This window comes from Erpetoichthys calabaricus, chromosome 2 (genome assembly GCF_900747795.2).
Source record: "Erpetoichthys calabaricus chromosome 2, fErpCal1.3, whole genome shotgun sequence".
Lineage (NCBI taxonomy): Eukaryota > Metazoa > Chordata > Cladistia > Polypteriformes > Polypteridae > Erpetoichthys > Erpetoichthys calabaricus.
The window spans coordinates 251417920-251441829 of record NC_041395.2 but is presented as its reverse complement, the minus strand read 5'-3'; the positions used below and the strand labels follow the sequence as shown (position 1 = coordinate 251441829).

The 23910-nt window shown below is 38.1% G+C and overlaps 1 protein-coding gene across 1 annotated transcript in view; it reads right to left on the bottom strand.

Moving 5' to 3' along the window:
* Window positions 1-23910, bottom strand: part of marchf5 (membrane-associated ring finger (C3HC4) 5) — a 92890-nt gene that overhangs the window by 3226 nt on the left and 65754 nt on the right. The window contains exons 4-5 of the mRNA XM_028795354.2: window positions 7782-7965; window positions 5643-5809 (exon numbers count right to left, since the gene is read on the bottom strand). Of these exons, the coding sequence (XP_028651187.1) occupies window positions 5643-5809; window positions 7782-7965 (351 nt within the window). The remainder of the gene's footprint in view (window positions 1-5642; window positions 5810-7781; window positions 7966-23910) is intronic.

The following is a 23910-nucleotide window of genomic DNA, read 5'->3' as shown; positions in this document are numbered from 1 at the left end:
TAATTCAATTCATATATATCTATATATATTATATAGATTCATTACACACAGAGCGATATATTTCAAGCGTTTATTTCTTTTCATTTTGCTGATTTCATTGGCTTATAGCTAATGAAAACCCAAAATTCAGTACCTCAGAAAATTAGAATATTGTAAAAAGGTTCAATATTGTAGACTCATGGTGTCACACTCCACTCAGCTAATTAACCCAAAACACCTGCAAAGGTGTCCTGAGCCTTTAAATGGTTTTTCAGTCTGGCTCAGTAGGCCACATAAGGAGGGTAAGCTACAAACGGTCACTGCTAAAGAAGCTGGCTGTTCACAGAGTGCTGTATCCAATCATATTAATGGAAAGTTGATTGGAAGGAAAAAATGTGACAGGAAAAGGTACACAAGCAACAGGGATAACCGCAGCCTTGAGAGGATTGTGAAGCACAGCCCATTCAAGAATTTGGGGGAGATTCACAAGGAGTGGACTGCGGCTAGAGAGCCACCACACACGGACATATCTGGGACATGGGCTACAACTGTCACAGCATTCCTTGTTTCAAGCCACTCCTGAACCAGAGACAACATCAGAGGCATCTTACCTGGGCTAAGGAGAAAACGGACTGGACTGTTGCTCAGTGGTCCAAAGTCCTCTTTTCAGATGAAAGTAAATTTTGCATTTCATTTGGAAATCAAGGTCCCAGAGTCTAGAGGAAGAGTGGAGAGACACAGAATCCAAGTTGCTTGAGGTCCAGTGTGAAGTTTCCACAGTTAGTGATGATTTGGGGAGCCATGTCATCTGCTGGTGTTGGTCCACTGTGTTTTATCAAGTCCAAAGTCAGTGCAGCTATTTACCAGGAAATTTTAGAGTATTTCATGCTTCCCTCTGCTGACAAGCTTTATGGAGATCCTGATTTCATTTTCCTGCATGGCATGGCACATGCACAAACTGACAAAAGTACCAATACCTGGTTTAATGACCATGGTATCACTGTGCTTGATTGGCCAGCAAACTCACCTGACCTAAACCCCATAATTGTCAAGAGGAAGATGAGACACCAGACCCAACAATGCAGATGAGCTGAAGGCCACTATCAAAGCATCATGGGCTTCCATAACACCTCAGCAGTACCACAGGCTGATCACCTCCATGCCACGCCGCATTGATGCGGTAATTCATGTAAAAGGAGCCCCAACTAAGTATTGAGTTCATACATGGACATACTTTTTAGTAGGCCAACATTTCTGAATTAAAAATAATTTTCTTGTTATTGGTCTTATGTAATATTCTGAGATACTGAATTTTGAGTTTTCATTACCTGTAAGCCATAATCAGCAAAATGAAAAGAAATAAATGCTTGAAATACAGTATATCACTGTGTGTAATGAATCCAAGTTTCACTTTTTGAATTGAATTACTGAAATAAATTAACTTTTCGATGATATTCTAATTTATTGAGATGCACCTGTACTCATCAGTCATAAATCTGCCCAAGCTTGTATTCTCTCCAAGTGACTCTGCAATGATTATGCCAATAACAGATTATCTGTTGTCACAATTAGCTTGGCATTGTCTGCAAACTTAACCAGCTTGTTGCTTATATTCCTATCCAGATCATAAATAAATAAAAAATAGCAGCCGTAGTTCTGACCCCTTAAGAGACACCACTATTAACATTACCCAATTCCGACAAGACTCCTCACACCATAACTCTTTGCTTCCTATGTTTTAACATATTTTTCACCCATCTACACACTACGCCATCAACTCATACTTCTTTCAGTTTTACTGACAGACTCTCATGTGGGACCTTATCAAATGACTTTTAAAACGCAAGATACAAAAACTATCAAATGCAACTATCTGATATTATATCAATATTAATCAAACATTACTCCAACAACTCCCCAATCTTAACACATGTTGACTGTTCAGTAAAACTCCTGTTCTTGCCATGTACTGCTTAATCCTTTCCTTAATAATCCTTTACATTAAGTGAGATACCTGTGATGCACATTAAGCTTTCTGACTTTGGACCTCCCTGATCACCTTTTTATTCAGGAAGATTAATGTTTGCTATATTCCAGTCCTTAGGAATTTTTCCAGTGAGTCATGACTTTTGAAAATGCATGTCAAGGGTTTATACTTGCACTCACAAATCTCCTTAAGCATTCTGGCATAAATGTTCATTCCAAATGAATGAGTTAGCAACCTTTGCACTAGGTTGAAGCACTAGGTCTCCCTTATTTCACATTATATGTATTCATAGCACTCTGTTTCAAGAAAACTCAGTACAGTTTGTCCGGTCCGCTGGTTCTGCATCTGCATATTCAACCAACCCCAAATGGAAAATATATTAAAAAAAATTGTAAAGTTTCAAAAAAAAACTCTGGAATTTGCTACTACACGAGCGCTGAATCCACATGAATGAAGAGATGTGTAAGCATACTCAGCTATAGCCTTCTGCCTCCCCGAGGAATAACAACATGCCTATAAACACAGCAACACTTATTTGATGGTACAAAGAAAAAGAAGAAATAGCTTCCTAAAACAATGTTTCTAACTAAAGTATCTGCAATCGTGAAACCTCTACTTTCAACCTCCACAGATCTTGACATTAGTACTATAACAACCCTGGGATCTGGACCTGTGAGACACATGCTCCTCAGATGGCTACAGAGTGCCAGTGGGGCGGGAATATCTGGAGAAGCTGACTATGAAGCAGACCCCTGAGCAGCAGGTAAGGGAGGGTGCAGACACAGCATTTGAAGGGCAAACTGATCACATCTCCCTGTGGCTATATCCCATCAGGCCAGATGCTTAAGACACAACTAGGTCTCGGATTTGGACCCTTAGCTTGGGTAGGCTCCGAGAGTGCCAGTGTGGCGTGTGGCTTGTCTCTGACCCGTGTAGTGAGGTGGAGCCAGGTGGTTTGCATGAGGTTATAAAAAGAACAAAACAGCTGGGAGGTTTAGCACTGCTCCAGACCTGAATGGCATGGCATAAATAGTACTGAAGAAGACAAACATTTTTTTGTAAGACCACTCACCAGCAATCAGCATAAAAAGGCTAATTAATTTTTTCCTTCACTTAAACGCCGACACCCCGCTCCCAAACGGGTCATTCCAGTATTAACGAGCATCCTCCAAAGCATCAGTGACAGAGAATACATTTGTTTTCTCAGTTTACAATTATATTTTGTATATGTACTTATATTTTAAATATTGTGTTTTATTCTATGCATTTCTCTTTCAGATCATTAAGCAAAATCAATCTGTAATTGTTGAAAGGAAGAAAGTGTTAGGTTGCTTCTAATGTTTACTATATACTGTAGTTAGGCATACCCATGGCTGTGTCTCTATTGAAAATGTACAAACTTTTTTCCTTATCATTATTCCCTAAACAATGCAATGCTGTGTAACAACTACTCACAAAGCATTTACATTGTATTAGGATTATAAGTAATCTCTAGATGATTTAAAGTATACAGGAGGATGTGCACAAGTTATATGCCAATATTACTCAGTTTTATTTTATATAAAGGACTTGAGCATCTGCACATTTTGGTATCCACAGGGAGTCCTGGAACCGAACCCCAATGGATACAGATGGTTGACTGTATTAAAAAAATACAGTCCAATACTAACTGATCAATATCATCATTATCATATAAACTGTGAGACCATATTACACACTTCCTCCTTAAACCTGCCAACATATCACAAAAGTATCCTCTTCTAATAGACACTTCACTGAATATCACTTTAATACAACCCCACATCAGAAAAAGTTGGGACGGGTATGGAAAATGCAAATATCCATCCATACATTTTCCAACCCGCTGAATCTGAAAACACAGGGTCACAGGTCTGCTGGAGCCAATCCCTGCCAACACAGGGCACAAGGCAGGAACAAATCCCGGGCAGGGTGCCAACCCACCGCAGAAATGCAAATATAAAAAAACAAAATGCAATGATTCTTAAATTTACTTTGACTTTTATTTCATTGCAGACAGTAGCAACCAAAGATATTTCATGTTTTGTCTGGTCAGCATCATCTCATTTGTTAATATACATCCATTCCTGCATTTCAGGCCTACAACACAAAAAATTACAAAAAAAGTTGGGATGGGGGAAATTAGAACTAGTAATGAGGTAAAATAATTAAATAGTGATGTGATTTCAAACAGGAAACGTCGACAGGCGATTATAATCATTATTTGGTACAACAGCAGTATCAACGAAATGCGGGGTCTTTGAGGAGCAGATAAGGGCTCAGGATCTCCAGTTTGTCAAGAAATGCTACAGAAAATTATTAAAATCTTTAAAACAATGTTCCTCAAAGAAAGTTTGGAATGGATTTGCAGATTTCTCCCTCTACAGTGCATAATATCATTAAACGATTCAAGGAATCTGGAGGAATTTCAGTGCATAAAGGGCAAAGGCACAAGCCTAAGCTGAACACTCATGATCTCCGATCCCTCATACTGCACTGCATTAAGAACTGTCACTCATCGATAGCTGATATAACCACAAGGGGAAGGGATTACTTTGACAAACCTTTCTCAAGCACTACAATACGGAGTTACATTCACAAAAGCCACTTAAAACTTTACTATGCAAAAAAGAAGCCTTATGTTAATCATGTCCACAAGCAGGGTAAACTCTCGGAGGCATCTGGGGTGGACCATCACACGGTGGAAACGTGTACTATGGTCACATGAAATAGTATTCCCCATTTTTTCTGGAAGAAATGGACGCCATGTGCTCCAGACCAAAGATGAAGACTACCATGCAGACTGTTACCAGCAACAAGTTCAAAAGCCCCAGTCTATCATAGTATAGGGTTCTGTCAGTGGCCTTGGCAAAGGTTATTTATACTTCTGTGATGGCAGCATTGACACAGAAAAGTAGATTAAGATTTTACTGTTACACACCTTAAGATGTGTTTGCAGGAAGAATAGACACCTCAAAACACTTCATCGCTTGGTATTCTCAGTGCCAAAACGCCTTTTAAGTGTTGTGAGAAGGAATGGCAACATTACAAACTGGTGAACGCTTTACTGTCCCAACTTTTTTTAGAATGTGTTGCAAGCCTGAAATGCAGGAATGGATGTATATTAACAAATGAAATGATGTTGACCAGACAAAACATGAAATATGTTGGGTTCATACTCTGCAACGAAATAAAAGTCAAGAATCACTGTGTTTTTCATTTGCATTTTCCATACCGTCCCAACTTTTCTGATTTGGGGTTTGTATATTCATTCATGGAACGGCTTTATAGTGCCACCGTTCTTGACGGAAAACCACTGTATAGTTTGAAAGTTGTTCCCTTGTCATCCTATTAAGCATGTCACGTTATCATTACCTTCAAAAATAACACTTGATTATGCATTTTTGGCAGAAGTCATAAAAAAAGAAGGCAGTCTGATGTAAGCAAATGTTATAAATGCATTTTACTGAATCACAAATGAACATACGTATGTTGTAAACCAGCTGTGTTTTTATCATATTTTTAAAATACAACAAACTTTTACAAAAGAACTGAATTCTCCAACAAAATAAAAAATAACAATTACAGATACTATAAATAATGTTAAAATTACATTAAGATACTATACTGTACACAAAATAAAGAATGTTATTCTTACCAGAATAGTTCTTTGTAGATTTGAGTTGACACTGCTGAACATAAGTTTTCCTACAATGGTGGCAATTGTGGGAAAGACAAGAGCTCCACAAAGAATGCGAGTAGCAGAAACGTGATCAGCAAGGGGGCTAGCTTCAGCTGGAATACGAGGAACAGGGCATCCAATTCCTATAAAGAGACAATATGAAACAGAAAACAGTCTTCAAGATGCATGCAATAAAATCTATAATACAATTCAGCACTTCTTTTTGCATTGTAGAAACTCATGCTAATTTCAATACTTGAATCCCATATGGTGCATTCCCATTGGTTGATCTTTTTTTGAATTATCTTTATCCATAACAGGGTCTACCTTGGCAGCATTAAATGTGATGCAGAAACCAATCTGGGATAGGGTATCAGTTGTCCATTATAGGGCACACTCTTCTACACACCCACATCTATTCTCACTCACGCCAGGTCAATCTTCAAGTAAAAAAAAAAAAAAATTCTGACGTGAGCAACAGTAGGCTTTGGGCCCTAGGAACCAAGTTACCCAACTATTCTATAACATTTCAATAACTATTTACTGCTGTAATACAGATCCACAGTCCACAAGTTTTAGACCTTTATAGAGCCTTGGAAATTATGTCAGGATATATAATTAATTCATTCATTCTGCTACTTTCCCTGCATTTATCCATATTACTGACCAGTTCAAGTATTTGCACATTGACATAGAAACTTAATTTACTGGAGACTAACTCAAACTTTTATTGCGTCTTTGAGAACATCAAATTCTGTCGTAGTCAAGTATCACAAAATTGTTTAAGTCCTGTCTATCCTCTATAAAGATGAATGCTGTTTCCAGACTTAACTTTGTAAGCTCAATGATTCCTCTACCACATTCCCCTCCTTATTGGTCAGAAGCTCTTTCTCAATTCCCCAGTTGTATTGCAGAAGACATACTGTTTTCCAGACATAGAATTATACTATTGTGTTACATCCCATTTGGAGCCTATTAATCCTATCAATCTGATTTCTCATCAACTCTAGAAATGCACTGCTTCATTATAAATTAAATTCAATTTTATTTACCAATTTGAATCTTATGACTGCCACACTTTGTCTGGGGCCCATTATTACCTATGCCTTTCAAATTTGGCATAAAAATGAAGGGAAGGTAAGTATATAGACGTGTCTGAATGACATACACTCACCCATCTTTAATAACTATGCACTGCTATCAGGTGGTTGCCCAAGTTTTTTGTCTGCCTAGATAAAGTATGGTGTCAGTGCTTTGGGGGATCTGTTTTATTCAAGAATATAACCAAAAAAAAAAAAGAAAACATTTGATTTACATCATGCCGTCAATGAGTTAAAAACCCAAGCTCAAATGTCAATTGACAGGAAGTTGATATGTATTCTTGAATGGTGTAGAGGTAAGAACTGCTGCTTTACAACTCAAAGGTACCGGGTTCGAGACTCCGCGTTTTGAGTAGTGAGCTGCTATTATTATTATTATTACTATAATATAATAAAAACATACATTTGATTTCAGTCTGTAACATTCGGTATAAATTTTGGCTACTTGTAAAAGTTAGCGCTTATTTTTTTTTATTATTCACTTTTATTCTCTCAGTGATATTCACATGGTACAACGAACTTGCCTCTCCCTTTCTGAGCTGATGGCATTTATCTCCATTCTTTTCACAAGAGCAGCGCTGTGGCTGATGCCTGCTCGGAACTATTTGTTGTACCGGCAAACAAAGATACAATGTCCCATGCCCGGTATCAGACTGGACAAAGGCAGGACCGTAACAACAGCTTCTTCACAGTGCTTTAACACATCAACTCAGAGAGGGAGAGGCAAGTTCGTTGTACCACGTGGGTGTCACTTGGAGAATAAAACTGAATAATTAAAAAATAAGCACTAACTTTAACAAGTAGCCAGAATTTACACCGGGTGTTAGAGACTCAAATCAAATGTATGTTTTTATTATATTAGAGTAATAATAATAATAGCAGCTCACTACTCAAAACGTGGAGCACCCGGTCTCGAACCTGGGACCGTTGGGTTATAAAGCAGAGGTTCTTACCTCTACACCATTCAAGAAAACGTATAAACTCCCTGTCGATCACACTTACTAATTACACATACCTGGAAAAATACTGTTTAAAATCTGTAACTTGTTGGAATACTTGCGCCACAGCTTTAGAACATAGTCTTCCCAGCGAATCATTTTTCCCAAAATCAACATCACAGGGATTGTCGGAAGTCCAATAAGAAGAAAAAGAGGGTCAGCTCTCTCCATGACATCTAATCCTTCTTTGTGTCCCACAACCTGTAAAATAAATTTTATTCTGTTACAAAAAAAAAGGATATATGGAAGGCAAAACTTAATATTAGGAGTGTTAATGGAAAACTATGTGTCAGTACAAATTAACGCCATTTACCTGTAGCTAAATTTTAATAATCTTGCAATAAATAATATTATTTCTTGAGAAAGCTATTAACTACACTGAGTTGGGAATTTTACTCAAATTTCCCCTTGCATTTGACCAGAGAGAAGGTTTTCCACTGAAACCCAACTATTGAGTTACTCTGAAAGTTTACTGGATTTACCTTTTTAACAATAATTAAAGAAAAAGTGGACAACAACTTCTTGATTTGTATGTGTACTTTTGCAACTGTCATTTCACTTCACTTTATTCTCCACTTACTAGTCCTTGGTGAAGGACACTCCAAAGACACTTTTCAATAATCCTCAGGTACAGTCAGGTGAGATTTAGCGCTTCCACAAAGCCTTGGCTCTTCTAGAAGTTTTTTTTTTTTTTTTTTTTTTTATAATTACTGTCATATAGTATATACGTGTGTACACACACACACACACACACACACACACACACACACAAGCACAGTGAAACACCCATTTAACGGGCTCATTGGTACAATATTAAGTCCACCTACTTCGTGTCATGCATTTACGAAGACAACTACAACATCAGTCTTTGCCTACTGGACCAAGCTACTGCAGAAATCTGCTACTGTATATCGACAATAGTAATAAAAACAGTAATGACCAGCTGTCAGAAGGAATCACACAGAGTTATACAGTTATACAATAAGACATGATTTCAGTCAGCCTTGGTTGATAACAAAAGCTGATCAATTATCTTAAAATAGGGTACCACAACTCTGCCACTAGCTGTACACAAAATCAACTATAGAAAAGCAGAAAAGTGAGCTAACCACAGCAAACAAGCTTCAACTTACAACAGACTTCTAGTCTGTAAAACTGAGAGGTATATAATAAATTACCACTACCTAAATGTCAACAGAGTTTAAAAAAAAATTATGATACTAGAGACATACAGCTGACAGCCTTGTTGAGAAAGCAGCTACTGCTACATAGACATAGATAGGGTCTCATAGTGGTTACATACAGTATGTCATTAATACCACATGAAACACTGTTAATTCACCCAGCCCCATGAACATGGCCTTGACAGCACATTTCACTTACACACTGCACATCATGATACCCTTCGATATATATTTTTTCTTAACAAGAGACTCTCTTTCTGAAACATGGGACCTTTCTGGGCAGCTGTTTCTATGACTGACAGCGTGAAGGCTAATTTATTTCAAATATGCAAATCCACAGTCAATGCTGATGACTATAATCTTCTAATTGACTCTTAAATAAAAGTTAAAGAAATAAAGTAGGAGACAGGTTGGTGAATCTGATGACTGTGCATATGCTACAAAAACCTCATACTGATGCTGCAACCATTTTAAGTATTAAAAAAACATCTTTCCTCTTTGGATGTACTTGTAGACATCATTTGTACTTAATGTTCATTAAAGTAATTGACCCCTGAATATTTTATATACTCATATTTTAAAAAAAATCCACATTTAAAGAAACAGCTTGTGGTAAAATTTCACTTAAAAATATAATAAATTCTTACATGTATAATGCATAAATAAAACCTTTCTGGAAATCTATCATTGCACTATTTTCATAGTATTAAAAAGGGTAACTCTTTTTAACAATTAACAGTTATTAACTGATCAAAGGTTAATTACCAATTATGAAATTCTATCTGAAACATCACTAATTAGCACATCTGCTTGAAAACAATTCCAAGAATAGGACAGCCAACCACAAACAAAGAGCTACACTTTGATATTCTAATTATTCTACCCTTCAGTGGAAAATACAAAAACCTATCTTAGCCTAAGTGATAAGAAATCTGACTTTGCAAAACAGTCCCTGGCAGCCTAACCCTTTTCCTATACAGTAAGGTGACCAACATTATAAATTAAGTCTTTCACCTCTTTTGGTCTGTACAGGTTCTAAATAAAACAAGCCCAAAAGAAAATAATAAACAGGATTATACTCCTATGAAATTCAAGCATAGCTTACTATGCTACTACACATGAGAAAATACACTTATCCCATGGTACAATTCATATTTTCGATTCAGTCTTCACAGTACAATATTCCCACTATATGAAATCTTCACAAAACAAATGTACTGTATGTTGTGTTACCTTTTGTTAGACTTTCATAAATCAAAACATTGCAAATTAAATTCAAATCAGTGTGAAAATACACAAAATTAATGTACGATTTTATAAACTTTCTCTTATATATTAAAATAAAATAATGTTAAATATTGTAATGAACAAAAAGATAGAAAGACTGAGGCACATACCAAATGATACTTAGGCTGAAGAGCTTGTATATTTATTTAACAATGAAATATCATAGAGTAAGAAGTAGCACATTCCTGCTGTTCTGAGCACTGGAAGCACCTCATAAAACATTAGACACCAACTGGCAACTAGCCACATCTATTCTTACGCCACATTACTCATTCAGCATCCCCAATGTATTTTTCGGTTACACGTTCAACTTACAGTTGGATAGGATTGGTGAGCATGGCTGGACTGAAAGGCCCGTTCTTATCAAAAATTTTCTAATCTAATCACCAATTGTCCTCTACTGTTGCAGGAGGCCTCTCTGTGCAATCCACTGAAGACCACTTATCTTCTGCAAGGAAGGAAGAGTCCTATGCTCTTAGAGTCTCCATCTGTATTCTTAACCCTTCCTGGTCTTGGTCCTTGGTCCTAGGGACCCACTGTGGCTGCAGGTTTTTGTTCCAACCAACTTTTGTTTTTAATTGGGCTCCAAGCCTAATTAAGTGAGCTGTTATTTCCCAGTTTCTGTGTTTTAGGGTGCAGGCAGAAATTACAAAACTACAGTAAGTTTGACCAGTTTTAATTAAGTTATAGTAAGCAGTTATATAGTTATATTTGGATAATGTGGGTTTTTGTTTTTAACCATATCTGGGATTTTCATTCTGCTTTTCCAGGGAGTTGATCCACAACATGTGCTTATGAAATCGAGACTACATTGAAGATGTCACACTTGAATAAGCCTCTTTTTTTCAATCAAGGTTCAGTTGCTTCCATGAATGTCAAGTGTTTCTTGTGAACTCATGGTAGGCATCAGCAATCCACAATTATGGATGTACTTGTGAGATTTAAGCGGCCCTGAGAACCAATCATCGATAACATCAATCAGAGCTCAAAAAGCACTGAGGAATGTGCAGTATCGGCAGATTTGAGTACCTATGACTTTGAGCATGGAAGATGCAGTGTACTGTAGAACAGCTTTGAAAATTTAAGAGTTTTATTTAATTTTCATAAAACAGAAGAACATGTAACAGAGACAGTGGTAATTTTTTCAACAGATGATCAAGTAATAGTTGGTCAATAACAACACAATAAGATAATGCATCTGTTATTAAGAAAGCTAGAGAGTCTGCAAGTTGATCAATAGCACACCAAAGGCAAAGTACACTACAGTTCTGCATTGCATACTTAAATATATTTTTTTTATTAACTTTTTTTTTTTTTTTTTTAAAGTAAAGACTGACTGACAAGATATATCAATACACTGATATGGCATACAAAGTAAACCAACCCACCCACTCTCACACAGCCTAAAAAAAAAAAAAAATCAAGGAGTTAAAAGCTGAAATTAACACAATTGAGCCGCAGCAGACCAAGATTTAATGACATTACTGGAAGCACCATTAAACCACGCTGCAGACAACTCCAAATGTATTAAGTTGTGGGAGGAAGACTGTCAGCTGTCGAAAGTGACACATTCAGGTTTCTTCCAGTGGGAGGCAATAATTAATTTGGCTGCCAGGGTATCCAGACAGAATAACTTGCATTCAGAGAGTCTGAGCAGAAGCCCAAAAAGGTCTAAAGGTAGAAGAATTTGAGGTAACAGAGGAATACTGCATGAAAGAAAGGAAGACAGTAGATGACATGTGTCCAAAAGGAAAAGACAGGGGTACAGTGCCAGAACATGTGAAGAAAAGTGCCAGGCAAACCAAGGGAACATAATTGAAAGAGAGGATCAGCAGTGAGGCCCATCAGAAACCGCTTGCAGGAAGTCTGTGTAGAATTTTTGAATTGGAGGTGCTGGTAGTTTCAGTTTCTAGAACAAAACTTGACATTGGAGAGAATGGTGTCCCATGAAAGGGGTGAAGGGAGAGGAGCAAAAGAGAAATCAAGGGCAGAGGTTTATAGGATGTTTTGCAAAGTAAGGGCATACTTAAATATTAATGGCATTATCCACATTAAAAAATATAAACATATTGATTTGCAAATGTCACACTTGAAGCACTTATAACAAATATTCAGTAGCAATATGAAGCACATTTGGCAGCAATTGAAAATTATATACAAGAACATAGAAGTATATGCAAACATATAATGCACATTTAGCTATTAGAGAAACCTGCAGCTTCTGCTACTAATACGATGCTCTAAACTCACTCCTGCTGAAGGAGTTTGGCCTCATCAGAATGTCAGATTGGACAATGCAACTGATCATACACGTCATTGCCTTTTAAAAACACTGACCTATGCATTAATGCTATGGAATTATTTACATTTTACTTATTTGATTTCTAAATTTGCTTGGTACTGGAGTTACACATGAATGCAGTCACGTTTTTTTGTTTTTCTTTTTTTGCAATTCTGTAGTCATTAGGAACTGCCAAGGGGTCTGTGGGGTGTTACATACAACCCAAGCTCCCTCATTCATCGAATTTTCAAGGATCAGACATGCCTTGCTTGATCATACAGGGTTGCTGATTATGCAATTGAATGTAACCCCAAACATTTGTATGAAAATCATTATTACGAGTACCAGACCAGACTTGACCAACTTTGTAATAAGAGATTCTATTTTATTGACATATCCTAAAATTACATAATATTTTGTATTTTTATCATTTTACTACTGGAAAAAAACACAACACAGACTATTATAAAAATAATAAAGAGGTCCAATGCTTTTAAGTATTGAGGTATGCAATTTAATCTATTAACGTAGGTTACTCTATCATTTTACATTGTATGTACAAATATTATCATGACTTGTATCAAAAATGACAGATGGCTTCTTTCTAACCCTTATTTGTGCTGGTGGTTTAAAATCTCTACATGCTAACAGGAGCTCACAAGGGTTGATCCTAGAAGGTCTTTAAGTGCAGCATTTTACCTGTACATTACATATTTCTTAACTTTATAGACACATTTACTTACTTAGAATTAGTACTTTTTATAATTCACGATTTCAATAAGGAATACACCCTTTATAACTTTTTTTATTATAGATCTTTTCTTTATGTCTCTCTCTCTCTGACAAAAAAGCATAAGGGATGAATAGTGTGATCATTTAAATGTGACTTATTAATAATTCTTGATGTTTCTCAATAAACAGTATAGCTTTTAATGTTTTACCACTTTTCAACAAACGTCAGATTAATTTAAGCTAGTGTAAATAAAAATGCAGCAACATTAGATATGCTAAAAAAAATCCTATCACTGTGGTGGCTGCGGCAATGCACTGTATCAGTTTGTGTCCTAACCTCTCTCTCTATAACAAAAAAATAAAGGTGGAAACAAACAACATAATTTAAATGTTAATTTTCAATTGATAATTTAGGTTATAATGTTTTACTGTTTTGTACAAAACATACAAGATTTATTTAAATGAGAATACTACATAATTAGATCTGCTACAAAAAACATTTCTGAGGGGTTGTTTCTTATTGAATGTCAATTTTGTGAACTCCCAATCCACAACATTTTGCTAAGCTTCACGTTTAGCCTTGTATGAACCAGGTTAAGGGTTGACGCTTTCCTTGGTTACCAACTTGACCTAAAACTTTTTGGTGGAACTGAAACGGTCTTAGATAAGTGAAGAATCTCTATTTAAGCCAAGCAAACATGCTAAATGTGCTTCTTGGAATAACCCCCAATGTTCTGGTTATTTAATCCATTAGTTACTATTTAGTCTTTCTGACACTGAAGTAGTGGCAGACTTTTATCATTCAGTGTTTTTTTGCCCGGGTGTGTGCTGTGCTTGTTTTTAATTGTCATTATTATGACACAATAAGGGAGCAAACTACACAGAAAAAGGGCAATATACTAGGAAAAAAAGAAAAAAAACAAGTATTTCAAGCTATAGGAAAAACAGAAGTTTTTCTAAATGTCTTATAAATATAAAAGTTGTACTGCTGTGCTTTCCTAAATGTAGAATAAGAGAAAAAAACACCAGCTAATTAAATGAGATCCATTATTATCAGTTAATATCACCGATTGTGAATCTAGTTGGAACAATAACCTGCCTGCAGGCACAATGAGTCCCCAGGACTAGGTTTGGGATCCACTGTTGTAAGGTGTACTGCAAATAATCCTATGGTTTATGAAATGCAGAACTCATTACACCTGTATGATAGGTCATGATCAATTATGCATCTGGCCCACCCATTTTGAGAATAATCTATATTATATATATATATATATATATATATATATATAATTCACTAAGTCCATAGCAAGCAAGATGCATGCAAGACATAGCCCTGCCCACCAACAATTCACTAAGCAGCCGACCATGGCACTTAAGACAGAGACCAGACCATGGCAAGCAAGACAGAGCCACGCCCACCAACTCACAGTTCACTAAGCAGCCGACCATGGCACGTAAGACAGAGACCAGACCATGGCAAGCAAGACGCACGCAAGTCCATAGCAAGCAAGACGCACGCAAGACAGAGCCCCGCCCACCAACAATTCATTAAGCAGCTGACCATGGCAAGCAAGACATATGCAAGACAGAGCCACATCCGCCAACTCACAGTTCACTAAGCAGCCGACCATGGCACGTAAGACAGAGACCAGACCATGGCAAGCAAGACGCACGTAAGTCCATGGCAAGCAAGACGCATGCAAGACAGAGCCCCGCCCACCAACTCCAAGACCATGGGATATGCACTACAGAGCCCCGGGATATGCACTACAGAGCCCCTCCCGCCAACTCTAACCCTCCTCCCGAGGCACGTAGCACCTCACCAAACACCACCTCAGTTGCTTTCATCTCTGCTACAGTCCACATGCACCTCTAAGCCACGTTGATTTTTCATTGTTCTTTTCGGTTCCGGCTGCTTTTCTATATATAATCCACCAAGTCGCCCGACCATGGGATACGCACGCACGCAAGACAGAGCCCTGCCCACCAACTCTAACCCTCCTCCCTGAGGCATGTGCACTTCCTGCTCATGTGTCCACCCCCAACTCCTAATCAAACACATCCTGAGTCGCTTTCTCCCACATCCACCCTCGCTTTTGAGGCATGCGCACTGACTGCTCATGTGCCCGCCCTCAACTCCTCACCTGAGTCGCTTTCATCTGTGTAGGTGCGCGCGAGAGAGACACACACACACACAAGCGCGTGCGAGAGACACACACACACACACAGGTGCGCGCGAGAGAGAGAGACACACACACACACAGGCGTGCGAGAAAGACACACACATACAGGCGTGCGAGAGAGAGAGAGACACACACACACACACACACAGGCGCAAGAGAGAGAGACACACACACACATTGCCTGTATCTGCCAAAACCAGTTTTCAGTCACAGACAATTATATGTTGCTCTCTCCAGAGTTCCATCTTTTCATTCACTCACAGTCGTATCCTCAAACCCACCCCATTTGGACAACTGTGTCATTCTGGAAGTGTTCACCCATCAATAAATAATTATGCTGGCTAGTCTATAATATTAACATAAAATATCTGTACTGCACTAATATAATACATGAATGTTGATTAGCACATACAACCAAGAATTTCACTGTACTCTGTAAACATTACAATAATAATCCTATAAAATTTTGATATAAAGTTAGTGCAGTGTGAAATTATCCAAATGTAAACTTTTTGTATATTGAGTTAACATCAATGGCTGTCCTGTAATTTCTTGTTTGAATGCCTTATTGACCTGTTTGCTGTGGGTCCTGACTGTATTTAGGAAGAAATTGTAATATTTTTATTTAAGAAAAGCAAGAACGGCTACACTTTGCATGAAGCTATCTTCTGTGCAAATATCTCCTTCACTCACTGGTTGCAGATGAAATTAAAAATATAAATATACTAGCTGCATGTGGTCTTTGGGACAAAAACAACCCAAAGACTCTTCAGCAATTTTAGTATATTGGTGAATTTGCAGAGGTGTCAGCTTTAAAAGTGCATGCATGCACTGTCTCACCAAGTGCAGGTCACACTAGTATAAGCTCCTACATCTTCCATAGAATTCACAACAAATCCTGCGGCTGTGGTTGAGTGTGAGAAAAGCAGACTCCTCTAAATACACATACATACACACACACACACACACATACACCTTTTGTAGTGAGAACTGAGGTGCAAGCAAACACCGAAAAAATGTAGTAGTACATGCATATGTCATCTAGTGGCTGTGACTGAGTGTGAGCAGAGCAGACTGCTCCATACATACATATATATATACACACACAGGTCTTTCGTTTATATATGTCTCATATTAAAATATGTTTACGTTTAAAAATAAAAATAGTAACCATGTGGCTGCAAAAAACTATGACATCACCATGCTCTTAAGATTACTGACAGAGAAATGTTGGTCAGAAAAAAGAGAAGGTGGTACGGAAAACAGAACATGAGACTGTAGTAAGATGCAAAAATAACTAACCTATTCACCCAAACATCTCAATTTGTTTATATGTCGGTTACTGAGAATTTATATGGAGCAGGAGGCAGAATATGCGACGGCAGTAGCCCTAGCCAGCCACAGCTGGTGCAAGTGTCGACTGCGAGGATTCCAAAAGTAAATCAGAGCATACAAGAACAACAATGCTCTGAATTTTCTTACAGTATATCTGAACCTCGTCCCCCATAACCCCCCCCCCCCCCCCCAATCAATCATCATTCATGCGTAACATCTTCAAGTGTAGCAATACAGGAGGCCATAATTCTTGAAAAAAACACAACCTGGAAATGGTAACCTTATTTTGAAGAAATGCATGTCCTCTTTGCTCTGTGTATGACAATATATTTTTCCTGTTCAAGAGATTAATAATAATAATAACATATTTTATTTATATAGTGCCTTTCCCATGCTCAAGGCACTTACAGAATATAATAAAGAACAGCAGAATATACAGTATATAGCATTGTACAAACCAGATAAATAAATAAAGAAGATTAAGACAGTAAATTCTGAAAAAAAAAACAGACAACATAATTGATGGTCTAGCACACACATACAGGTTACATTGGCATCTTGACAGAGAAGTAAACTGAGAGAAAGGTAATAAAGTCAAGTAGAGCTAAAAGCCTTCCTGAACAGATGAGTTTTGAGTTGTTTTTTAAAAGAATTCATGGAGTCAGCTGACCTGATTAATTTTGGTAGGTCATTCCAGAGTCTGGGCGCTATACAGCTGAAGGCCCTGTCATCCATAGAGTGTAGATTAGTGAGGGGCACAACAAGATTACCAGAATCAGAGGACCTTAGTGGGCGGGCAGGCACATAGTGATGGAGGAGGTCACTGATGTAGTTTGGTGCGAGGTTATTTAAAGCTTTGTAGGTTATTAGTAGGATTTTATATTCGATTCTGTAGGACACAGGGAGCCAGTGAAGACGGAGCAGGATGGGTGTGATGTGCTCGCTGCTGCTGGTTCGAGTAAGGACTCTTGCAGCTGAGTTTTGAATAAGCTGGAGCTGTGATATAAGATTAGAAGGGGCACCTGCCAGTAGGGAATTACAATAATCGATGCGGGATGTGATAAAAGCATGGACAAGTTTCTCAGCATTAGAGAAGGAGAGGAAGGAGCGAACACGGGATATGTTACGGAGGTGAAAGTAAGAAAGTTTCTTAATGTGATTTATGTGGGCGGAATAAGTGAGGGAGGAATCAAAAATGACACCAAGATTTTTTACAGTAGAGGCAGGTCTGATGAGATCACTGCCAAGATGGACTGGGAAGGAGCTCATTTTATTAAGTTGCATTTTAGTCCCAATTTGCAGGAGTTCAGTTTTATTGCAATTTAATTTTAAAGAGATTGTTCCTGCCTTGTGGCCTATGCTAGCTGGGATAGGCTCCAATCCAAACCCTTGTCCCCATAACCTGGCTCAGAATTCAGCGGGTTGGACAGTAGTGACATGACATTGTATTTATTAAAGACACAAGAACACCTTACTATGGAAGAACACGAGAGAAGCAATTCACCTGGTGAGTGTGTGGATGCATAGGGTTCTAGGGATCCACTGAAAATGCCAAAGTGATTTATTGTTATTAAGTTATTGGGAAGTGAGGGCTTAGCTATGAGCGCATGTGACACATATTGCATATGGTGTTAATTTTCAAAAAGTTCTGTAATACTAAATCATTATAAACTTAATCCAAAAATCTATCGTTCAATTGCTTGCAAAAATAATTTACAAAATAAATTTTTTTTTTTATTTATTAATTTTATTGTAATCATTCCATACAAATAAATCAATTTATAACAAAAAAAAATTGAAGACAAATCAAACCCCACCCCTGAGAAGGAGAGCTTAGCCAAAGGAGAATTGCCTGAAAGGCACTTAAAAATTTTGGTCCAAAATGATGTTAGTTTGGTGCAGGCCCAAAACATGTGACCCAGTGAGGCAGGAGCTTGGTTGCAGCGTTCACAGGTTGGATCTTGCCCTGGAAACATTTTGGACAGTTTTAAGCGAGACAGATGAGCTCGATATATAATTTTTAGTTGAATAATTCTATGCCTGCGCATATGGAACTCAAGTGAATTCTCTGCTTTGCTACCTTCCACTCCTTTTCTGATATATTGATTAAGAGATCTTCTTCCCAATGTCCTCTTGGGTCTTTGAATGGTAGGGACTCTAATAAGATTTTATATAATGCGGAAATGGTGTTTAATTCCTCGAAGTTGAGCAGTATTTTTTCCAGCATGGTGGAGGGTACGAGGTGAGGAAAATCGGGCAGTTTTTGTTTAACAAAATTTCTAATTTGAAGATAGTGAAAGAATGTGTAGCTGGGAGGTTGAATTTGGAACGTAATTGTTCAAAAGATGCAAATATGTTGTCTATATAAAGATCTCTGAGCATTTTAATCCCAAAACTTTTCCAGGTATTAAAAACTGGATATGTTTGTGAGGGTTGAAAGAGGTGGTTCTCTTGCAGAGGTGCCACGGATAAAAGATTTTCCATCTTAAAATGCTTTCTAAGTTGGCTCCATATTCTGAGTGAGTAAAGCACAATTGGGTTATTAGTATATTCGCGATAACCTGCATTTATTGGTGCGCAGAGCAGGGAGTATAAAGAAGTACTACAGGATTTTACTTCTATTGCGAACCAAGCCTGTGTATGTTCATTTTTTTGTGTCCAGGTTTTTATGGCTTGTATGTTTGCTGCCCAGTAATAAAACTGAAAATTAGGTCAAGTCATGCCACCTTCTGCCTGAGGTCTTTGTAGGGTCGCTCTTCGGATACGTGGGTGTTTTGAGTTCCAAATGAATGAGGTTATTGTTGAATCTAATTGCTTAAAAAAATGATTTATTGATATATATTGGAATGTTTTGAAATAAAAAAAGAAGTTTAGGAAGGATGTTCATCTTAACAACGTTAATTCTTCTGGCTAGAGTGAGATGAAGGATTGACCATCTATGCAAGTCTTGGTTAATTTTTTCCATATAGACGGCAAAATTACAATATTAAATTTGATCAATCAGAAAAACTAGGTATGAACCAAAATGCAGAATTAAGCGATTTTTATCTGCAGTATGAATATAGCTGGTTCAGCATACCTATAAGAATCCATCTTACTAACCGAAGGTTGTAAACCGGATATGGACGCAAGGCGCATCGAGGCGCACACGCACTGCAACGTTACAGTATTACAGTACGGAAACCCCAGACGTCCACACTACACGGCGTAAACCGGATATGGACGCAGGGCACAGGGCTAAACTTGCTGTGCTCCACTCACACGCACTGCCGCACTGCAACGAGCCCGCCACCTGTAAACTAGACTTGCTCTAATCCACTGTGCCAGTAATGTAGATCACATAACGGTCATTTGGCGCCCGCCCCAGAGTTCAGAGTCAAATGCAGCGGTGTCCACAGAGAAAACAAAAACGAGAGGATTCAGCGCATATGTGAATCACATTACAGTACAGAATCCCCAGACGTCCAAACTACATGGTGTAAACCGGATATGGATGCAGGGCGCAGGGCTGAACCTGCTGTGCTCCACTCTGCCAGCAGTCGGTGTCAGCAAAGGCAACGGAATCACGTCTCCACAAAACAAGACCGCTTTACTACAGATATGCGTATGTAATTAAATGACATTTCCCCAGACGCACCCACCCTCCATGATATGTCATCCATCCAGACATCGGACGGAACAGAAACTGATTGCCATTCTTGGATTTCTGATTCGCTGGCGAATCACGAGCTTACTAGAAATACAGTAAAACATGGCACTTTAAAAAGTTAATTTTGTTGAACAGTAAATATGACAGATGTTTAAAGGAGCATTTGATTTCCCAACACAGAATAAGTTATGGCTTTTAAAATTTTAAAGTTAAGACTGTCTTTTTTGTTATACCTGTATGTGTGCCCTTAATATGTACTGCATTTGTTTGGGACTGCACATGCACTTTTCCATCAAACTTGCTATTATGAGGCATTCAGAGTAAATTCAGGGATTATGTACACTATGGCAACTATTTACTACACTTGAATATTGTCATCATAACACTGTGGTAGGTATAGTTTGTTTTTACTTTTTGTATTGTTTTGCTATAATGCTTATGGTAAAAACTAGTTTACTAAATCTGTTTATACTCCAGACACAAGCTCCTATATTTTTTGTTTGAGCTTGTTATTTGTATAGACTGATACATACTGGATTAGATATATTTACACACAGACACTTTTGAGTATGTTGTATATGTATGTATATGTATGGGGAGGGGACACCAGGAACTGTCACAACCATCATTACAGTTCCAGATACCAACAGCCAGGTACTCACTATACAATCTGCTGATGTTATGTATACATTCCAGAATATCAATGTACAGAAAGCAGCTGGTCCAGATGTTGTCCCAGGACGGGTCTTCAGAGACTGTGCTGTGGAGTTAGCAGAGAGATTTATAAATATCTCCAATCGATTTCTATCATAGTGCACTGTCCCTACCTGACTGAACACATCTACCATAGTACCAGTTCCAAAGCAGACTGCAGTAACCTGCCTCAATGATTACAGGCCAGTATCATTAACACCAGTAATCATGATGTGTTTGGAAAGACTGGTCCACAAGTACATCAAGGTTGCTCTTACACCCACTGTAGACCCTCACCAATACGCATATGGATCCAACAGGTTAACAGATGACACCATTTCCGCTCTCCTCTACACTGTGTTGCTCTACCTGAAACAGTGGGGAACATATGCATGGCTGCCGTTTGTGGTCTACAGTTCTGCTTTTAAAACCATCATATCAAGCAGACTGCTTTCCAAAATGTCCGACCTATTACTCCAGCATAACATTTGCCTGTGGATACAGGACTTTTTAACAAACTGAAAGTCAGTCTAGATGGGTCCCCACCACTCTCCCCCCCCACCCCACCCCCCTCTTGTCACTTAGGATAGCAGCACTGCAAGGCTGTGTGTTGTGCCCTTTCCTTTACTCTCTGTATACATGCGACTACATACCAACCCACAACACCAATGCCATCATTAAATTTGCAGATGATACAGCAATAGTAGGGCTGATCACATAGATGGGTCTACCTATAGATGCACAATGAATAATTTGATACTTCACACCAAAAACACTAAAGAACTGATCGTTGATTTCATGAAGAAGCAATGACCATCGCCTACTCTATATAAACAGTGACAGAGTCTCTAGTTTTAGGTTCTTGGATACCTACATAACAGAAGATCTCACATGGACAAAAAACACAAACCAACCGCTTAAAAAAGCGCAACAGCGAATTTACATCCTGAGAAATCTCAGGAAGGTAGATCTGTCACAAAAGCTTCTGGTGTCTTTCTATTTTTGTTCTACTGAGAGTGCCTTAACTCATGTGATACTCGTGTGGTATGGCAACAGCTCAGCAGCTAACAAAAAGGCTCTGGAGAGAATCATAAAAACAGCAGAGAAAATTACCAACACAACTTTGCCTAACTTGGAAGACGTCTACACCTCTCGGTGTCTGCAGAAGACATCCAGCATCATAAAGGACTTGTATCGCTCAGCACACAAACTATTTGAAGTTCTCTCCTCAGGGAAGAGATATAGGTCCATTACAGCGCAGACTACAAGACTGATGAACAGTTTCTACCCCCAAGCTATTACTGCTCTAAATTCTGTACTGAAATCACTGAACTTATAGACAGAAATTGTGAAATATCATATTCCTCATTATCATTTATTTTTTTTCTTAACTTGTGCAATATGCAAAAAAAAATATTCATATGCTGACAATTGTGTAATGTGTGAGATATTAGATGTGTGGTTTTTAAAGGTAGTGTAACAAAATCTCATTGTATATGTTATGCAATGACAATAAAGGAATCTTAATCGGGAACCCAGAATCCATACATTCCCAGATTGACCCTGTGTACACATATGAATATAAATTAGAGTTGGAGAAAATTAAGCAATAACTTTGCTTATTTGAGATTTAATTGAAATATAACTGATCTAACATACAGATGTAGCCATGAAAAATGTGCAGTACAACCTCTGCCCACAGTGGTTCATGTGTGAGCTACTGGGTTATGTTTTTGGCTAGCAACAATTATAAAAAGGTGGCAGTCATTATGCATCATTGGTTAGTGACAACATTGCTTCAGTTAAACCCTTGGCACACATGTTTGAATTCATTTAAATGGGAATTTTAAAGCTACTGTGCCACTTGCTATGGTTATTGAAGTGTATGTTCTGACTATATTGAGTTTGTAACTTTTATAAAAAAGTAAAGTATATAATGTAAGACGGCGCTGGACAGATAATTGTGGACAAAAATGTGAACTGAGCTATGAGGCCACTGTGCTAATCACTGCAACACCAAGCCTCCTGGAGATAAATTTCAAGGGTCCTTGATCTCTCACTGTCTTTCCTGTGCTCCTATCACTGTGACTAACACAAACCCAGAGATCCTGTGATACAGTCAGGGTTGTCTGTCACTACATGAGATAAATAGAATAGAATGTCTTTTATTGTCATTGCATCGAGAACAATACAATGAAACTTAAAACAGCTCTCCCAAAGATGCTTTCATCAGTCACACACACACATCCTTACACATACACAGATAAAAAACTGATTGGATTTGTAAAATAATGTAAAAAATTATAATTAAATTGCATCAAATATTAAAAGTGCATTTCAGTAATTGCACACAGTTTCTCACATGAAAACAAGTCCAAGGCTATTAAGATGGTGAAAGTAAAGCAGGGACAATGGGATAGAGGGCAGAGAATTACGTTCTTGGACAGCTGAGGGGTAAAAACTGTTCCTCAGTCTTGTGGTACGGCACATCAGGGCCTTGTAGCACCTTCCAGAGGGTAGCAATGTGAATACGTGATGGAAAGGGTGAGTATGGTCGCTGATAATTATGCAGGCCTTGCTGTAACAGCGTAACCTGTAGAGGGAGAGTCCAAGGATTATTTTTTTTTGTGCTGTGTCGACCACCCTCTGGAGGGCTGCATTGTCTGCCTCTGAACAGTTTCCAAACAAAGTCAGGATGGGGTAGGTCAGTAAGCCCTCTATTGAGCAGTGATAAAAAGTCTTCAGCAAAGTGGCAAAGAGGTGATTTTTCCTCAGTATTCTGAGGAAGTGCAATCTTTG